The following is an 18,362-nucleotide window of genomic DNA, read 5'->3' as shown; positions in this document are numbered from 1 at the left end:
CATCTGTGTGTGTTTTATCACCAAATATTTTTTAAATAAAACAAAAAGGACAATGAAATATTTGAGTTACATGGAATGAATTTCATGAGCAGTGAAATTACCGTAAATGGCCTGGAAATTCTGCATACCTAAATGAAAAACTTTCTAGGGATTGATTGGTAGGTAGTATTTCCAACATGGTGATTCAGTTACTAAAATAAGTTTGATAATGAATCTTGGAACACTGAAAAAATAAAATAAAAAATAAAAATAAGTTTGAATTAGTGTTAATTAACTTATAATTGTAATGTCAGTAGTTGTTACAAAAGAGATTATAACACTTAGAAATTTATAGAGCTAAAAATAGTCTACATGTATTAACTTCATTAGCTTGGTTCTTTTTTTCATATTAAAATTTTGTTTAAAGTACAAAATTAAATGATTTTCTTCTCATTTTCCATTTTGTGAGTATAATTTGGGAATGGTTCCTTTCCATTTTCCTTCTAAAGTTTATTTTATGTCATCTCTAGATTTGATACACACTAGGTTAAGAGAAACATTCTGCTAACAGTTTTTTTTTTTTAAGATTTTATTTATTTATTTGAGAGAGAGACAGTGAGAGAGAGCATGAGCGAGGAGAAAGTCAGAGAGAGAAGCAGACTCCCCATGGAGCTGGGAGCCCAATGTGGGACTCGATCCTGGAACGCCAGGATCATGACCTGAGCCGAAGGCAGTCGTCGAACCAACTGAGCCACCCAGGCACCCCTTGTTTGTTTTTTGTTTTTTTTTTTTAAGATTTTATTTATTTATTTGACAGACAGAGATCACAGGTAGGCAGAGAGGCAGGCAGAGAGAGAGAAAGTGAAGCAGGCTCCCTGCTGAGCAGAGAGCTGGATGCGGGACTCTATCCCAGGACCCTGGGATCATGGCCTGAGTTGAAAGCTGAGGCTTTAACCCACTGAGCCACCCAGGCACCCCAATAGTCTGTTTTTTTTTTTTAATATCTATTTTCATAATAATTATTTGTTAGAGATCCAGGTTTAAATATAAAACTTTATGGAAGGAAGTTCTAGATTATAAGTATCTGTAAATTGTAAAGCTTCTAAAGAATTTTTAATGCATTTATATATAAAACTTCAAATCTGTGTTATGTGTCATTTAAGATGGTGTTAGAATAATTGAAAAATTATTCTCAAACACCAGAATTTAGTAGTGGAATTCAGCATATTATTTGTTTTCATCTGTTTCAGAGTTTTGTATTGAATTAGTATTTTGACTTCTGATGTTTATCCTTAATGTTCACAACAGGAGCCCTCTTGCACAAATGGAAGAAGAAAGAAGGGAGCATGTAGCTAAGATGAAGAAGATGGAGATGGAGATGGAGCAGGTGTTTGAGATGAAGGTCAAAGAAAAAGTTCAAAAACTGAAGGATTCAGAAGCTGAGGTAATCAGCCTAACATTTTCATTTTGCAGACACATTATTTCTTTTTAAAATAATAATATCTTTATTAGTATAGATAATGAAACTTTTCTACACATATTTTCCCAAATTTAATATAATGCCCTAACGTAATAAGATGGAGAAATAAAAGGAAACACTTTGTTTATAATAATATATACTTCAATATGTAAGTGGCCATAAATAATGTTAGGAAGATATAATAGAATACTTATGATGAATTATCAGTTTTAATGAGCAAATTATGAGAAATGAAATTAAAACTATTTCCTGTATTCAAGGTAAAAAGAGTAAAGATCAAGGGTTTTGGGTGGTTGTAAGAATAAAAGCTTGTAGGAGAATTATAATAATAAATCAGAGTTATTTGCATATGAATGAGAAAATGAAAGAAAGAACCTTAACTGAACTAAGGGCTTGCCAGGATAAATTATAGACCGCCAAAGAGGAGAAAATAGAAGGAAGGTGATATTGTAAATGAGTTGGGCATATTTGTAATATAGTGTCAGAGTAATTGCCATCGTTAGCACATTGGTAGAGTAGTGACAAAGCATCGCAGCAAGCTTATCTACTACTACCTTGGATGTTGAGTCATACATTTAGTTTCTATAAATTAAAAAGACCTGGAAGACATTTCCTCACACTTCCTTCAAGAAGTGAAAGATGGAGGAAAAAAACAATAACATGAGAATTGAGTAATAGTTGGCTTGATAGATATTAATATGAAATATTTTTTAAATGACCTTTAATGTTAAAATTCAGTGAGATCCTTGTGTTCATATGTGGCTCCGTTAATAATATTTGTATCTAAGTATATTAAAAGGGGATTTAGGTCTATTTTGTTTATGTTCTTATGGTTGATCTCATTGCTTTTGTAATTATTGCATAAAATGCTGAAACCCTCTTTGACTAAATAACCAGAAGTATTTTAATCCACTAAATAGAATGCATGGAGTGAGTAAAATATTGAGTAATTTGGAGGAAATGTTTATATTCCACATTAGATTACTCTCAAATTACTAGGCTTTACCTTTGATCTCTTACTTTGAAAAAAAAAAAGAAATAGACAGCCACTTTGACTGTTGTTAAATTTGTCATAAACTTAATGCAGCAAAGATAAGGAATACTTCCTTCTGGTTTGAGACTGTAAAGCATTGCAGGAATAGGATCTCTAGCATCTGTTATTAATAAGATGACATTTTAGAGATTAAGTTTAGTCTTTTTACTTATCAGCCTTTTATTGATTCTGTCCATTTGAGTTTTTGCCCTTTCACTAACGAGTGAATAATCCGGAAAATCTGTAATAGAGGGGAATAAAAACAGGAATAATCGAGAGTCTGTATTACCTCTACACTTAGATTTCATTGAAAATCTAAAAGTAGTTGAATTTACATTTGCCATAGACATATTTTAGAAACTGCTCCTAAGAGTAAATGTTATAAACAAATAATTGTGAAACTAGCTGAAAAATCCTTCAAGAGTTTTATGATTTTTGTGAGTGGTGATAACAGTTTTGAGAAACTTTACTCTTTGAAGGATGAAATCTTTCTTAGCATTCGAAGAATCTGTAAAGAGAACTGCCAAGTTTCCCCTAATACTGTAAGCCACATAAGTATATAAATATATAGGTGAAGAGACCTATTTAACCTTGTGTAATACAGTTTTTTCTCTAGTTCATTAGTGTTAGAAATGTTTCTTTAGGGCACAGCTGTTAATATCCATCAGCACAGTGCATCAGGCACAGTAGTAAGCATTCTTAATGTATTGTGTCATTAAATCCACACCATAACCCTATGAGGTAGGTACTATTGTCCATCTCCCTTTGTATACATAAGAGGAAGGATAAAATAACTACGTCAGTGCTGCATATTGTTGTAAGTTGAACCCATTAAGTCTTTAAGTTTGCTCTTAATCACTAGATAAGTCCACAGTCATGTATCCACAGTTTCAAATCCTAAATCTTAATAAGCTCTGAAAACTGCAAAACCAGACATAGAACTAATTGTTTTATTCCACGTGATGTGAATATTATAAAATTTACTGCAAAAAATAGTAAGGTGTTTGATACTAAGATAAGTGCTATCCTAGGTAGCCCAGGAGGTGTTTTATAAATATAGTTTATATACTTTTCTAAGTAATAATGCCTTTCTAAAATCTGAAAAAGTCAGAATTTTGTTAAGACATCTAACCCCTGACAGTCCTTTGAGAGGGCTTGTAACCTATACTTTTTGCCTACATGTAGTTAACACAAAAGATACTTCTATGTAACAGAAATACACAGATAAGGAATGATGAATACCTGTGAACTTAACTACCCAGCTTAAAAAATAAGACCTCATTAGTTCATTTTAACATTCTAACCTTTGTAACTCTCCCCTATAGTAGTTCTCTCCCTCCTTCTCTGAAGTAACTGTTGTGAATCACATGTTTATGATTCCCTTGCATTTTTTTTTTTGATAACTAGAGGCATTTTCCTGTGTTCCTATTTTTATATTTTCTTAGCAATTTGTTTGCTATAATCAGGAAGATGGTATCTCAAATTTGACTCATGTTTGTTTGCATTTATCTTAGATGGTTTTGTAGGAATTGCATGAACTTTTTGCAGTAAGAATAATTATGAAGTCACTCTTCGTAGTTTACAAAATAATTGAGAAAACAAATTATATATGCAGAATTTTACTATCATCCAAATTTAGGATGTTAACTCACTGATGTAATATGATCATTAATAGAATATGATTCCTGGACATCTGAAGGTTGAATAGTTTTCAGGTATTAAGTGTATTTAGATTCAACCTAATTTTTTTTTTATTGGTGTAACTATTTTCTTCAGAAACAGGTTGACTAGTGCCTAAATGAAATTATTTAAGGAAACATTAGATAAGCTCTTTGTTTCTGCGGTTACTTTGCATGAGTGTTTCTACTTCTAAGGCAGCATTCTTTACAGCATTAATTCTCAATGTAGGAAAAATACGTGCACTGGAATCACTGGGGTGTGTTGAAAATGCAGATTTCTAGTCTTAACACTCAAAGATTCTAATTCAGAATGTCTGGGTGAGGTCCAGTAATTTGTATTTTGAGCAAGCACTTTTGGTGATTTGTATGAAGACTAACATTTGAGAAACCACTGCTTTATAGGAATTGGGGAGGATTACTGTGATCTTGAAGCCCTTTAAGTCCTTATGGACCTGCTTTCTTTCCACTTGTCTCAGCTTTCTGAACTTGGAATGAGGAGACTGGTTCAGTCCTGTTTCTTCCAATATTCTGGCTAGTGATCTTGGGCAAGTGACTTACACTCTGCGACTCTTTGTTCACCTGTACAGTGAGGACAGTGATGTTTTCCTTGTCTTGTTTCTTCATGCTTATGGGTAGTGATGAGATGATAAAATAAGATGAGATGATAAATAAGATAGAATATGTCCATTGTAAAGTTCAACACAACTATAAACTTGTAGCACTTTTTTTTCCCCATTTCCCAAAATTACTCTCTTGGGTCACTGGCCTTTAGGGTGGCAAGTCCTACAGAAAGAGAAATCCCAGACAACACTTTCCAGGTGGTATTCTGAATTTATAGCATAAGAACTCAGTGCTTATTAACATTAGAAAGCCTGGGTGAAACATACTTCTGCTCCTGATATCTTAAACAGCTTTATTTTACATATTGTGCTGTGATTTAGCTCCAAAGGCGCCATGAGCAAATGAAAAAGAATTTGGAAGCACAGCACAAAGAATTAGAGGAAAAACGTCGTCAGTTTGAAGATGAGAAAGCAAACTGGGAAGCCCAACAACGTATTTTAGAACAACAGAACTCTTCCAGGTAATTCATATCAGATTCCTAAGAAATATGTATATTAATGTTTTAAGGAATTATTATCTTGTTTATTTATTTTTAAAGATTTTATTTATTTATTAGAGAGATCACAAGTAGGCAGAGAGGCAGGCAGAGAGAGGGGAGAAGCAGGCTTCCTGCTGAGCAGAGAGCCCGATGCGGGGCTTGATCCCAGGACCCTGAGATCATGATCTGAGCCGAAGGCAGAGGCTTAACCCACTGAGCCACCCAGGCACCCTGTCTTGTTTATTTTAAAAGACCTTACTCAGAGTCCCTGGGGGGCTCAGTCAGTTAAATGCCTGCCTTCTGCTCAGGTCATGATCCTGGATGGAGTCCTGCTTTAGACTCCCTTGGCTCCTGAGCACTTGCTCTCTCTCAAATAAATAAATACTAAATAAATAAGTAAAGACCTCACCCTTTGTCACCCAAGCACAGTTAATTTCATGGATGAATATTTTTAATAGATGGATGCAATCTGTCTACTCTAACAGTATTTCTTTTCATTACAAATATTTTCCATGACATAACAGGCTTCATAATTATGATTTCATATCTTCATAGCATTCTCCCTAAGTGACTTACCATAAACAATTTCTTATCTTCTTTCTTCAAGTATTGGACAAAATAGTTGTGATCATTGGCAAGCATAGAAAACACTGCTACAAAGATCTTTTACACATGTAGAGATATGTTTTACCCCCTAGTTGTACTGAAGTATTTCTTTAGGATAAAAGTTATTTCTTAAGATAAAATTTTGGATATCTAATTCCAAATACAGCTAATCAGTTACTTGTTCTTAGTTTACACAAAACTCAGTAATATTTGTACCTTGACTTGTTCTTTTTCTTGTTATGTTCTTTTTCTTGTTAGTCCCATTAAAAACTGAAAAGTTGTGTCCCTATAAGAATTCTCCAGGGGCGCCTGGGTGGCTCAGTGGGTTAAAGCCTCTGCCTTCGGCTCAGGTCATGATCTCAGGGTCCTGGGATCGAGCCCCACATTGGGCTCTCTGCTCCTCGGAGAGCCTGCTTCCTCCTCTCTCTGTGCCTGCCTCTCTGCCTACATCTCTGTCTGTCAAATAAATAAATACAATCTTTAAAAAAAAAAAAAAAAAAAAGAATTCTACAGTTTGCCCTCACTGCTAAATATTTTCAGGGTTAAATACTTGTTTTGTAACATTGTCCTTCTATTAACTTTTCCCCTGCAAAGAGGAAAATCTATTGGTAAAAGCAAACATAATGCAAAATTCAAATGGCAGTAAAAGAAAAGGATACTGTATTTGATGTCAGTTGATATTTTTCAATTTGCACTATTTCATTTGGAAAGAATTGTTCTCATGCATTAAAAATGGGGTTTTGTCCTATTTTTACTGTTTATCCTGAAATTTGGTCAAATATTTGATTGTCTATTACAGATTTGCATTGTCCTCATTATGCACTTCTAAACCTTATTTTTATTTATTTTTTTAAGTTTTATTTCTTTATTTACTTTTGAGAAAGAGAGCAAGGGGAGGGGAGGGCAGAGGGAGAGAGAGAATCTTAAGCAGGCTCCACAGCCAGTGCAGAGCCCGACATGGAGATCAGTCTCACAACCCTTAGGATCATGACCTGAGCCGAAATCAAGAATCCAATGACGCTTAACTGACTGAGCCATCCAACCACCCCTTTTAATTTTTTAAATAAAAAAGTAGTGTTGTGAGGTGCTGGGTGGCTCAGTGGGTTAAAGCCTCTGCCTTCGGCTCAGGTCATGATCTCAGGGTTCTGGGATCAAGCCCCGCATAGGGCTCCCTGCTCTCTCTCTCTGCCTACTTGTGATCTCTGTCTGTCAAATAAATAAATAAAATCTTTAAAAAAAATAAAAAATAAAAAGTAGTGTTGGAAAAATCTAACACAGTTGTAGCTTGATTAGCCATTGATACTATCATGTATTGTCTGTAATGTTTATAACATGGCTACTCATTTTGATTATTTTCCTTTAACCATTTAGAACCTTGGAAAAGAACAAGAAGAAAGGGAAGATCTTTTAAACCCTCTATTGACCACCAGTTACGTATTAGTTGCCAATATGCCAGCTTGGACATCAGTGTTTGTTGGATCCGTTTGACCAATTTGCACCAGTTTTATCCTTAATGATGGATTTAACAGCATGACAAAAATTATTATTTTTTTGTTCTTGATGGAGATTAAGATGCCTTGAATTGTCTAGGGTGTTGTGTACTTAGAAACTAACAGCTCTAAGTACCTTTCCTACATTTTCTTTCTTTTTTTTTGTTTTTGTTTTTGTTTTGTTTTTGTTTTTTGTTTTTTTATTAAACAGATGTCTTCAATTTAATGCAAGAAAACATTTTACTGTTGTACAATCATGTTCTGGTGGTTTGATTGTTTACAGGATATTCCAAAATAAAAGGACTCTGGAAGGTATTCATTGAGGATAAATTGCCATAATATGATGCAAACTATGCTTCTCTATGATAATTATAATACAAAGGTTCCATTCAGTACAGCGTATACAATAATGTAATTTAGTCTAACACAGTTGACCCTATTTTTTGACACTTCCATTGTTTAAAAATACACATGGAAAAAAAAATCCTATATGCTTACAATGCACCTAGAGCTTTTTTATAACAACCTTTTTTTGTTTATTTGTTTGTTTTGGATTCTTTAAATATATGTTATTCTCATTTAGTGCCCTCTTTAGCCAGAATCTCATTACTGCTTCATTTTTTTAATAACATTTTATTTAGGTATTTTCCATATATTGGCCCTGCTAAAAATAGAATATAGCATCTTTCATATGGTAGAAACCAACAAGGAAACTTTCCTTTAATTCCCTTTTTACACTTTATGGTAAGTAGCAGGGGGGAAAATGCATTTATAGATCATTTCTAGGCAAAATTGTGAAGCTAACGACCAACCTATTTCTACCTATGTGCCGTCTCTTTATTTTACTAGAAATGGGAATCATGGCCTCTTGAAAAGAAAAAAAGTCACCATTCTGCATTTAGCTGTATTCATATATTGCATTTCTGTATTTTTTTTTGTTTGTATTGTAAAAAATTCACATAATAAACAATGTTGTGATGTAATAGAGTGTGGGCTCTTAAATATTTTACAGCTGATACGCAAAACTAGAATATATTTGGGTAGAAACTTTTCAACTTGAATTTGCCTCCTCCACAATTGTAATTCATCTTTTCTCTTGCATGTTTATTTCATTTGAATGATTATGTATTGGTTTTCTAATTTATGAGATATATAGTATCTCTACTCATTACTATCTCATTAATATGTTATTCCTCTGAGAAAAATCCCAATTCATTCACTTTGGGTAAACTCTTATGTCCCTGGAAACTGAAACTTTTAACTGGAAAGAAAGTGGTATAATTTCACTAGGTCAGATGATACAGATTTTAACATAATGCTTTATGGCATTTTAAGTACAATTAATACAACCAAGTTCATTACCATAAAAAATTTCACTATGTTTGTTACATTTTAAAATTAATGATCCAAGCAGAAGGAAGTAAGTGCTAATTCTTATTTTTGGTGGCTTCATACGCTGAAGGATTTAAGCAAGTCCCTATGCTTGAAAGATCCTTAATGCTTTTCAAAGATACATAGATCCAAAATGTAAAACATAGATTATTCATATTATATAATTTTAACTTTACATATAAGTTCACCCCAGGGTTGCTATATTTAAAGTAGATCTCATGAGGCATTAAAAGCACAATTTAGGAATACCACAGTAAACATTTATTCTTATTTGATGGCTATCACTAGTTAAAAGTTGTCTTGGAAAAGTTTTGTTAATCCTAAAATGCCTTCTGCTGTTGGAGAACGTTAACATGGTATTTTTAAAAATAAGTTGCTGGTTCATCCAAGACAGGTGTTCCAGAATAACTATAGGTAAAATATGTAGGGCTTCTTCCCACCCCATTTGTTTTGGTTCCTGTGTTAAGAAAGATTGGGTTAACACCTGTAACCAGAAGGATTTGGTTTTAGGGAATTGACAACCTATTGAATTTGAAGAATGCAAAATGAAAAGCTTTGTATAGACTACCTGCCTAACTAGTGAAGTATTACTCCTAGAAACAGGTCCTCATAGTTACCATTTAAAAATTCTGTATATTGTGATAAGTTTGTAAGTCATTTTTATTCTACTATGCTAGTAAAAATTTGCACAAATCCTTATCTGTGTCATACTTAAGGTTTTACCTGAATTTGATATGGGTCTTCTGATTGTTGACTCCAGGCTTCTCAAGCATATTGAGGGCTGTTTTTGCTGTATGGCCTATGAATTTCTGAGAACTGCTTTATGATTACTCATAATACATATACCATTCAGGAAGGCATCAGGAAAGGCCAGCTTGTAAACAGAAAAGCAATGCCTACTCTCCATTGTCTAGAGGCATTACGTGACTGAAGCAGTTTGGTAACCACTGTCTTTAAGTATGCAGGATTGACCAAGTCAGTCCACTGACTGGTTTGGGCACCACAGTGATAGAGCTTTACTGCCACCTAGTGGGATGAGATCTACTTGTCTTGTTCTCAAGTTCACCAGTAACCAGGGAAGTTGATAAAATGAATTGATTGGATGTACGGTTTATTTCTATGTAACTTAGGTCATACTCTTGAAAGCTGAAGAGATACATACAGGCTCCTGCCTCTTAGATTCATTAATTTGGTGTCACTCTACCACCTGCATATTCTGAGAACCTCCCCTCCTCCCCGCCCCACCTTTTGTGCCTTTTATCCTCTTGGAGAAACTGACCTAGTAATGTGGAGGTAGGTGTATAGTAGGTGAGGTAAAAGCAAGAGGAAAGTGTATAAGATGGCCTGATAATGCAGCAAGAGCAGAATGTTGACATAGCAAGTCATCTAGATCACTGTTTCCAAACTTTATCCTGTTTCCTTATTAAATATTTTTCAGCATGTATCCATAATTGCAATTGTATAATAAATTGTATGCATGTACTACTATGTTACTGTGAACATTATGAAGCAGGCTTTTAAAGTGGGGGAAAAAAGTTTAGCATTCTTAAGCCCCAGTGAATTATCTAGCTCATTCCACTTTGGAAGCCATTGATTTAGGTAGTGTGTAGATCATTAATAATTTTGTTGACTCCCCAAGGATGTCCTAATGAAGACTGCTGTGGTATCCTATTTGATGTGAAAGGAAAAATTGTCTGCCACTCCAGTAAATTAAAGTCTTTTCTAATAAAAACCTTGCAAATGTAAACAAAAGTCCCTGTGTTTCATTCAGGATATTTTCCTTGCCCTTTGTAATAATAACAATTATTCATGTATTGAACACTTACTATGTTCCAGATGGTAATTTAACTAGTTTTTATGCGTTATCTTCATTTAACCCTTAAAAGATACCAGTATCATCCTTTTACAGACTGGAAACAGGCTTGGAGATGTTTAGTGACTTACCTAGGAGAAAAGTGGTAACTGGCCGAGCTGGGTTTGAACCAGTCATGGTGATGACATCAGGGCCTATGTGCTTCAGTCTTATGCCATACAACCACCTGGAGTGTGCTAGAAAACCCTGAACACACTAATCTGTTTAAATCCCATCTCTGTGAACTGGGCATATTACTTTACTTTCTGAACAGTTGTTTCTTCAAGTATAAATTAGGGCCCTTATCTCCCTTGCTGGTTCAGAGTAAAGACTGGTCATGTGAATGTATCTGGACCTTGAGAGATTATCTTTGGATGTTGATAGAAGCAGTGATGCTGGGCCCATGACAAAGAGTATTGTTTCTCCCCAAGTTTAAAAGATGGTGCATTTTTAGTAAGTTTGCATGGTGCTTTGATAAGTCTTTAGACCTGCTTCTTTGTAGACACAGAAAGCCTTTTGGAGTTACTAAGTGAAGTATGTTTTGACAATAGAGTACACCGTGGAAATAAGGCAATTTTGGTAAAAAGTGGGTTTTCTACAGTGCCAGTAATGGGAGTTAGGAAATATGTCATTCTTTGCAAGTAATGCTGATATGGTTTATCAGAGTATCTCATCTCTGACATGGCTGAAAAAAATTGGTTCTTTTCAAGCAAATTGGGTCCCATGATTTGGGATTAATCCATAGAATGTTCAAAGTTTAATGTCAGCCATTTTCAATAGAAAATAAGGGTTGACAATTTCCTGTGTTCTTTAGAAGCCTTTCAAAGCTTCACAGGAAGAATGAAGACTATTCTTGGCTTGAACATTTGCCCCCATGGAGTGCTGGGCCCAGCCAAACAGCCTTGTATTAGCAAAGGAGGGTCAAGTAAAAGGGGAGCTTGTTCTGTGCCAGGCTTTCAAAGGGTAGGCTAAAACACCCTTGGCCACACAGAACCACTGTTTAAGGTGCAGTATTTGGTATTTGGACATGCTGAAATCTAAAACCATTCAGGCTTTCTGAAATCCTTTGGGATGGGGAAAGGCAGTAGCTGACACTAAAGAATAGGTGGGAGTTAATGTGGGGATAGTTAGACACTGCCAATAAATGTCTGTTCTCGCTCTCTTAAAAATGAGCCTGCTTAGCTTCCTAATTTTCAGGTGTGTTGCGAGGCACAATAGTTCACGCTGGATATTAACAAGGAAACGGACCCCAGAGTCCCCCGGGATGGGGGTAGGGGTGAGGGGCTGGTTCTCACCGAAGTGTGGAGTACTGAACTGACTTGGTCTAGCAGGGGCTTACAGCTTTTCTTTTCCTCATTTAATTCCAGTGTCTTTGAATTTCACTGGTCTCTTTCATATTTAAATACATGCTCTGCTAGACTTGCAGGCACAGAAAAGTTCCCTGTATTTTGGATAAGCCAGTGATTTAAGCAGCTTGGCAAGTGGTGGGTGAAATGATGGGTGCACTGGCACACAGTCCTTGGTGTTAATGTGAACTACTCCCCCCTGCTCATAAGTCAAGGAATCTGTATTTTGTCCAGTAGTAGTAGAGAGAACTCTCAATTTTGTCTCTCATGTGATTGATTATATAAATCTATGGCTTAGCATGGTTACTTAAAAAAAAAAAAAAAAAAAAAAAAAAAGGTCTTTCGCCTAGACACCAAAATAAGATCTCCCTGAGACCTTAGTGTTGCTTGGTAGAGGTGCCAGGAACTCAGGTTGGCATTTTCTTTCCCTAAGTTCCACTTTATTAGTGCCTAATTAGACCCCATCACTCAGAGTTAGGTGCTTGGAATGGAAGACAGAGTAGAGGTCACTGAGGCAAGCTCTCCTTCTGTGATCTCTGCATTCAGATGGAGTTGACCCCTGTGTGTGTGTGTGTGTGTGTGTGTATTATATATATTTACCTAATGCCTTGAAGAGGAGATGGGCTTTTTCTCCAACTTGTACTGTGAGAACAGATGACCTCATCGTACCAAATGAGAATATTGTGATAATATTCAAAGTAGGAAGAATACCTGTTTATCAAATGGGAAATACAGCTGGGAATCTGAGGGAAGGAAAGGAAACCAGAGAAGAGTGCGGTGACAAGCCTATTGAGTGCCTACTATGTGCCAGACACATAAAGTTCACGCAGATTCTCACTTAAAGCTCAGTAGAAGTCTATGATTTGCCTATTTAAGCCCTTTTAAAAAACAAGCAGACTAGGGGTGCCTGGCTGGATTAGTCGGTAGAGCATGTATCTCTGGATCTCAGTGTTGTGAGTTTGAGCTCCATGTTGGGTGTAAAGATTACTTATTAAAAAAAGTTTAAAATATATGGGGCTCCTGAGTGGCACAGTTGGTTGAGTGATTCTTGGTTTCGGCTCAAGTCATGATCTCGGGGTAGTGGCATCAAGCTCTGCACTCAGCAGGGAGTCTTTTTTATATTCTCTCCCTCTGCCCTTCCCCGCCCCGCCTGCTCTCAGTCTCTCAATGTTTAATAAATAAAAAATTTTAAAAAGCAGATTAAAATTTCACTATATGGTTATATAACTTTTGTATTAGGTATTGCTACATGCAAAGCAACAAATGCCTTAGTAACAACTATTGTTAAACTGTAATAACATTTGTTGGGACTCCTGGGTGGCTCAGTTGGTTGGACAACTGCTTTCAGCTCAGGTCATGATCCTGGAGTCCCGGAATCGAGTCCCACATCGGACTCCCAGCTTCACTGGGAGTCTGCTTCTCCCTCTGACCTTCTCGCTCATGCTCTCTCTCACCTCCTCTCTCTCAAATAAATAAATAAAATCTTAAAAAAAAAAAAAAACCTGTAATAACATTTGTCATCTTAGTTTTTGTAGGCCAGAAATTGACAGGGTGGTTCTGCCTGGAGAGCAGCATTAAAGATGCTTGACTGGGTCTGGAGGGCCTCCTCCCAAGAGGGCTCACTCAGATTCTAGGCAAGCCGACGTCAGGAGACCTCAGCCCCTTGCTCCATGGACGTCTTCAGGGAGCTGCTTGAGTGTCCTTGTGACATGGTGGCTGGCTTGGCCCCAGAACAAGTGATCTAAGAGCGAGCAAGGTACAAGCCCCAGTGTCTTTCATCACCTGCCCTTGGAAGTCACACAATGTCACTTCCACAATATATTTTTGCAGCTCAGCCCTGTTCAGTGTGATAGGCAGCTGTACAAGAGCTGGAGTATGAGGAGGCTGCTACCACATTTCATCCACTTTCTGGGGAATAGATGATTTTTCATTTTTACAAATAATGCTGTGGTGAGCATTTCTGTATACATCTTCTTGCCTAAATATACAAGAGTTTCTACAGGCTTAGGTATCAACATGAATAAAGCCGGCAAATCTGTGGCTTTGAGCTTCCTAAGCCTCTGTCAAGGTTTCTGGAAGGCGTCATGTAGAATGTGTTATCCCTTGCCCCCTCCTCACTCAGACCAGATGTCCTTATAGACCCAACGCACAGCCTTCAGTAACCCCAGGCTCATATCTTTACAATTTATTCTTGACCAGAGAAGAGAGCAAGATCTCTCCCCCTGCCTTAGAGTTTTTCAAACCTCAGAGAAGAACTGCAACAGCCCAATATGGCGACTGGTACAGATGTGGTCACTGAGAGGACCGCATGAGCCAGAGAGCACCTCTGCTCCCCTAGGGATTGTGGGTAAATAAGGTGCCAAGGCTGCAGCCAATATGGGCCTTTGAATCAGTTCAATTCACCCCCACCCCACACTGCAGTTCTGGGCCATCTGGGGCTTTGCCTACCCTACAACCTTCTTTCCCACACCCAGGCAGCCCCTAAACCTTGGCACTCATGAGACTCCACCTCTCTCCCTTCCCCCTGGCAGCCTGTCCTGGATGTCAGTTTACACTAGCCTCTACTCCATGGGTCCTGGATGCGCCCAGAGCTCACATCCCAGCACCAACCCCACCCCCAACCCTACCAAGGCTGGATTCCTACTGGTACCGCCAACCAACTGTCAAATAGCTCCTCCCTATTTATTGATTTTTTTCATGAACTATTTAAATTTATAATTTTTGCAAAAGGCACTTTTTTCTGAACTATTTCTGAGTCATTTGTAGCTGCATGCCCCTTGTATTAAATACATAGGTGTGTATTTTCAAGAAACAAGGAAATTCCCTTATAATAACAGTACAATAGTAAAAATTTGGTGAAATTTAATGAGCTTTTAATATGATGAAAAACATTTAAATATCCTTTTGCTACCTTATCTTCCAATATATATTTATGTATTCATATTTACATAGACTGCATTATGGCCCAAAGCCCCATTTTCCTTAACATAAATTTAAAGGGGATCACTCCAGTGTCCCAGGGCCTGGACCCCTCCTGCATCAGTAAACGTTGCGGATCAATTGCATGAAATCAGTGGCAGTATTGACATCAGAGTTCAGTGGCCAGGCTCCCACTTCATTTCTCTGTACACCATGTGGGGGCAAAGTCATTCTTTCCCATTCATTGATTCATGAATTCATTGATTCATTGATTAATTCGTCAATGATTCATTCCATCCACCTTCTCTGAGCTCCAAGTACTATGCGCGGGGCAGCTGGGAGACATGGGGTGTGCATATGCCCCCTCTGCAGGGACAGAGGTGCTTGATGCTCCTGTCTGTCCTCTAGGAACCTGTGGCCTCTGATACAAACAGGTATGAAGCACGATGAGGGGACACTCAGCGTCGGGCCACAGGGAAAGTTGGGTGTGGTCAACATTTGCTCCGGTGTGAGGATCCCGCAATGGTGGAGACCCTCAGGCTCCCTTCCCCCAGGAGGCGCTGGGCCCGGCCTTGGCCCCAGGTGTCCCCAGCCTCGCGCTGAGACCTCTGCTCGCGACTGGGGGAGAGCGGAATCCTGCCACCATCTCGGTCGGGGCTGGGGGGTGGGGGTGGGGCGGGTGGGAAGTCGGTGTGAGGATTAGAGGAGCGGCTGGGGGTGCCCCCAGGACTGCCCCGCGTTCGCCGAAGGCGGGCTCCCCTGCGCCCCCTGGCGGTCTTGGATGCCTGCGCAGGGCCAGGCTCCCCACGCGTGTAGCCTGGAGACTCCATCCCCTGCACGCGTCCACGCCCAGTGCCTCCCGGCCTCTGTCTCTTGGCGTGAAGCGGGGGCTGGGATCTATGGGAACAGCCCCTGCTTTGCTCCCACGGGCCGCCATTCCAGCATCCACGGCGGGTGGTGGCCATTGGGACAGAAGGTGGCAGCATCTCCACGCGGGCTGGGACCGGCGCCGGAAAGGGACTTTCCTAGGAGCGGCCCTGAGTGAGGGCCTCCCCTAGATTCCATACCACTGCACAGTCGGATTTTATTTTGCTTCAGAAATACTTCAGGACCTTCTGTTACTTTTATTTACTTAGGAAGGAGTTTTAAGAACGTCGCCAAAGTCACTTAGACTCTTGAAACAGAACATTACAACCCAAGAAAACGTCAGTGGTGTTGCCATTTTCAAGAAGTTAAATATAAAATTACTATAGGGCTCAGCCTCTGGGTCATATTCTCGGAGACTTCCACTTCTGGGAATGTACTCGAAAGACGTGAAGGCAGGTCTCAGGCAGATACTTGCACACGCTTGTTCACAGCAGCGTATTCACAACAACCGAAAGGTGGAAGCTTCCCAAGCACTGGGGACACATGCGTGGACAAAGTGTGGTCTGTACCTGCCGTGGAAGACTATGCAGCCCGAGAAAGAGGAAATTCTGATGCTGCTGACCGTGCTACAACACGGGTGATTTAACTTCGAGCGACATTATGCCAAGTGAAAAAAGCCAGACGGCAGACCCCAAAGGACAAATGTTACAAGATTCCACTTTGAAGAACCACCTAGAACAGGTAAAGGCAGAGGGGCAGAAAGCAGGCTAAAGGCTACTAAGTTCTGTGTGGAGGCACTGGGGAGTTCTTGCTTGATGGGTACAGAGTCTCTGCTTGGGCCGTTGAAACTTTTTGAAAATAATGGTGATGTCTGTACAACACTGGGAGCGTCATTAATGTCGCTGAATTGTACAACTCTGAGTTTACCTCTCTTCCTCCCATGGCCAGGGGCAGCACAACGACTTAACCAGTGCCTGGAGTCACGTTAAGTGGAAGGGGCAGGCGTTGAGCACGTTGCAAAGCACAAACATCAGTGTGGGCAGCCTCCCTCCAAGAGGCCCCGCAGCCGCGGAGAAGCTCTCTCCTAGCCTCACGTCTCCCTGGGAGTGCCACTTGGTGAGTCAGCATTGTTTTGCTTTCCTGGGGGGAATTGACCTTGGCCTGGACCTGCTCTGGGCTTTTGCACCTCTGGCCCCAAGAATCCCCGAGACAGAGAGTGACCACGACTGTTGTTGAACAAAGCGTGGCTGGCTGAAAGCCCAGGTTAACACAACGGCGAGGAGACTAACCCTCTCTCTTACCTCATCTCCATGGACCTTCACCTCAGCCCCTGCAGCCCCCGCCATGCCCTTGCCCTGTCCCTCTGCAGCTCAGGCTCCCTCTCCCCCTCCTGTAGAGGTCTCCACCCGCACCTGTTCTTTCCTCAGAGGCTCTGGGACCCGGGCCCCACACTCTGCCTCACCTCTCTCCCTCCCCAGCCCCGTGTACACTGCCCAAAAGGCACATCAAACTTTCACTTCTGTCTCCAAACACTGGGGAGGGCAAGAGTTGGAAATTTGAAATTTGAAAAAAAACGGCATCAAATGACATACTATGGGAAGCCAGGATTTGTTGGAGTCCTGGATTTTGTTGTACTGGTTTGCAGTTTTAAGTTACTTTTATTTTGAACCACGTGGGTGGGTGGTCCAGGCGCTAGTCTTTGAGGGTTTAGATCCTGTCCGGCATCTTGAACTGGCCCTGCCCGACCCGCCACGGAGACCAGTCTTCTCCCTCCAGCTTCTCACTTACTCTCATGGGGGTCTCCCCGTTCGTTGCATCGCAGGGCAGGCCAGGCCGAGGAAGAGCAGGGAGAGCAGGAGGCGGAAGGAGCCTTCAGCCTGCCTCGGGGGAGTTTGCTGTCTGTGGAGCGTGGTGTGGGGCGGTCCGGCTGCCCAGTGGAAATGCTTAGGAGCGATGAGACTGAAGGAGGGAGTGAGGGAGCAGCTGGGGTTGAGGTCAGCACGGAGAGCAGGACAAGCACCCTCGTGGTGCCCATTTGGGGCCCTGACCAAGGACAAGAGGGCATCTGCTTCCTGATGGCTGGGGAGGGGCGGACACCAGTGGGAGTCTCCTGGGAGCATCAGCTTGGCTGGGAGAAGCGGGCACTGGGATTAGGATTCCCCAGTGACCTCACCATGTCCTCCGTGGATGAGTGGACCTCTCTGGAAAATGGGTTTGATGGCTCTCAGGTGCCCCTTCTGGAGTTGTGACAGCACACAGTGGGCCTGTCACAGGGTTACTTTGAGTTGGACACTTGAAAAGTCTGTGGGCATTGCCTAGCAGGTGGCCCAGTTATGGGAATGGGTGTGTCGGTGGAGGCCCCTACCTGTGCCCTGCCCCCTTCTCTGAAGAAGGTTAAAGGAGAGGGAGCAAGTCTGTACCAGTATCGCCCCCCGCCGGAGAATTGGGAACACAACTCCCAGAGGGCACCGAGGAGTCGCTGCCCCTGCATCAGGCCCCTTTGCAGACTAACCTCTGGCTTCAGCAGCTGCAGCGGCACTAAGTTCCTCGGACTATATTGACCTTTTTGGATTTTAAGAATCCAAAGGGCTTCCGTTTCTTCCTCTGTCAGGCGAGAGCC

General features: G+C 40.2%; 1 protein-coding gene across 3 annotated transcripts in view; it reads left to right on the top strand.

Annotated features, from left to right (window-relative positions):
- The window catches only part of SEPTIN7 (septin 7), a gene marked incomplete at its 5' end in the record, with an annotated part of 108,872 nt that extends 100,523 nt beyond the window's left edge, over positions 1-8,349 (top strand). For all 3 annotated transcript variants that reach the window (XM_082693173.1, XM_082693175.1, XM_082693174.1), the window contains 3 exons: positions 1,288-1,423; positions 5,113-5,252; positions 7,248-8,349. In XM_082693173.1, the coding sequence (XP_082549299.1) occupies positions 1,288-1,423; positions 5,113-5,252; positions 7,248-7,287 (316 nt within the window). In that variant the 3' untranslated portion in view covers positions 7,288-8,349. The remainder of the gene's footprint in view (positions 1-1,287; positions 1,424-5,112; positions 5,253-7,247) is intronic.
- Between the last annotated feature and the right edge of the window lie 10,013 nt (positions 8,350-18,362).

This window comes from Mustela nivalis, assembly GCF_964662115.1.
Source record: "Mustela nivalis genome assembly, chromosome: 12".
NCBI classification, from domain to species: domain Eukaryota; kingdom Metazoa; phylum Chordata; class Mammalia; order Carnivora; family Mustelidae; genus Mustela; species Mustela nivalis.
Note: the sequence above shows the minus strand (reverse complement) of the source record. Positions and strands in the feature narration are given on the sequence as shown.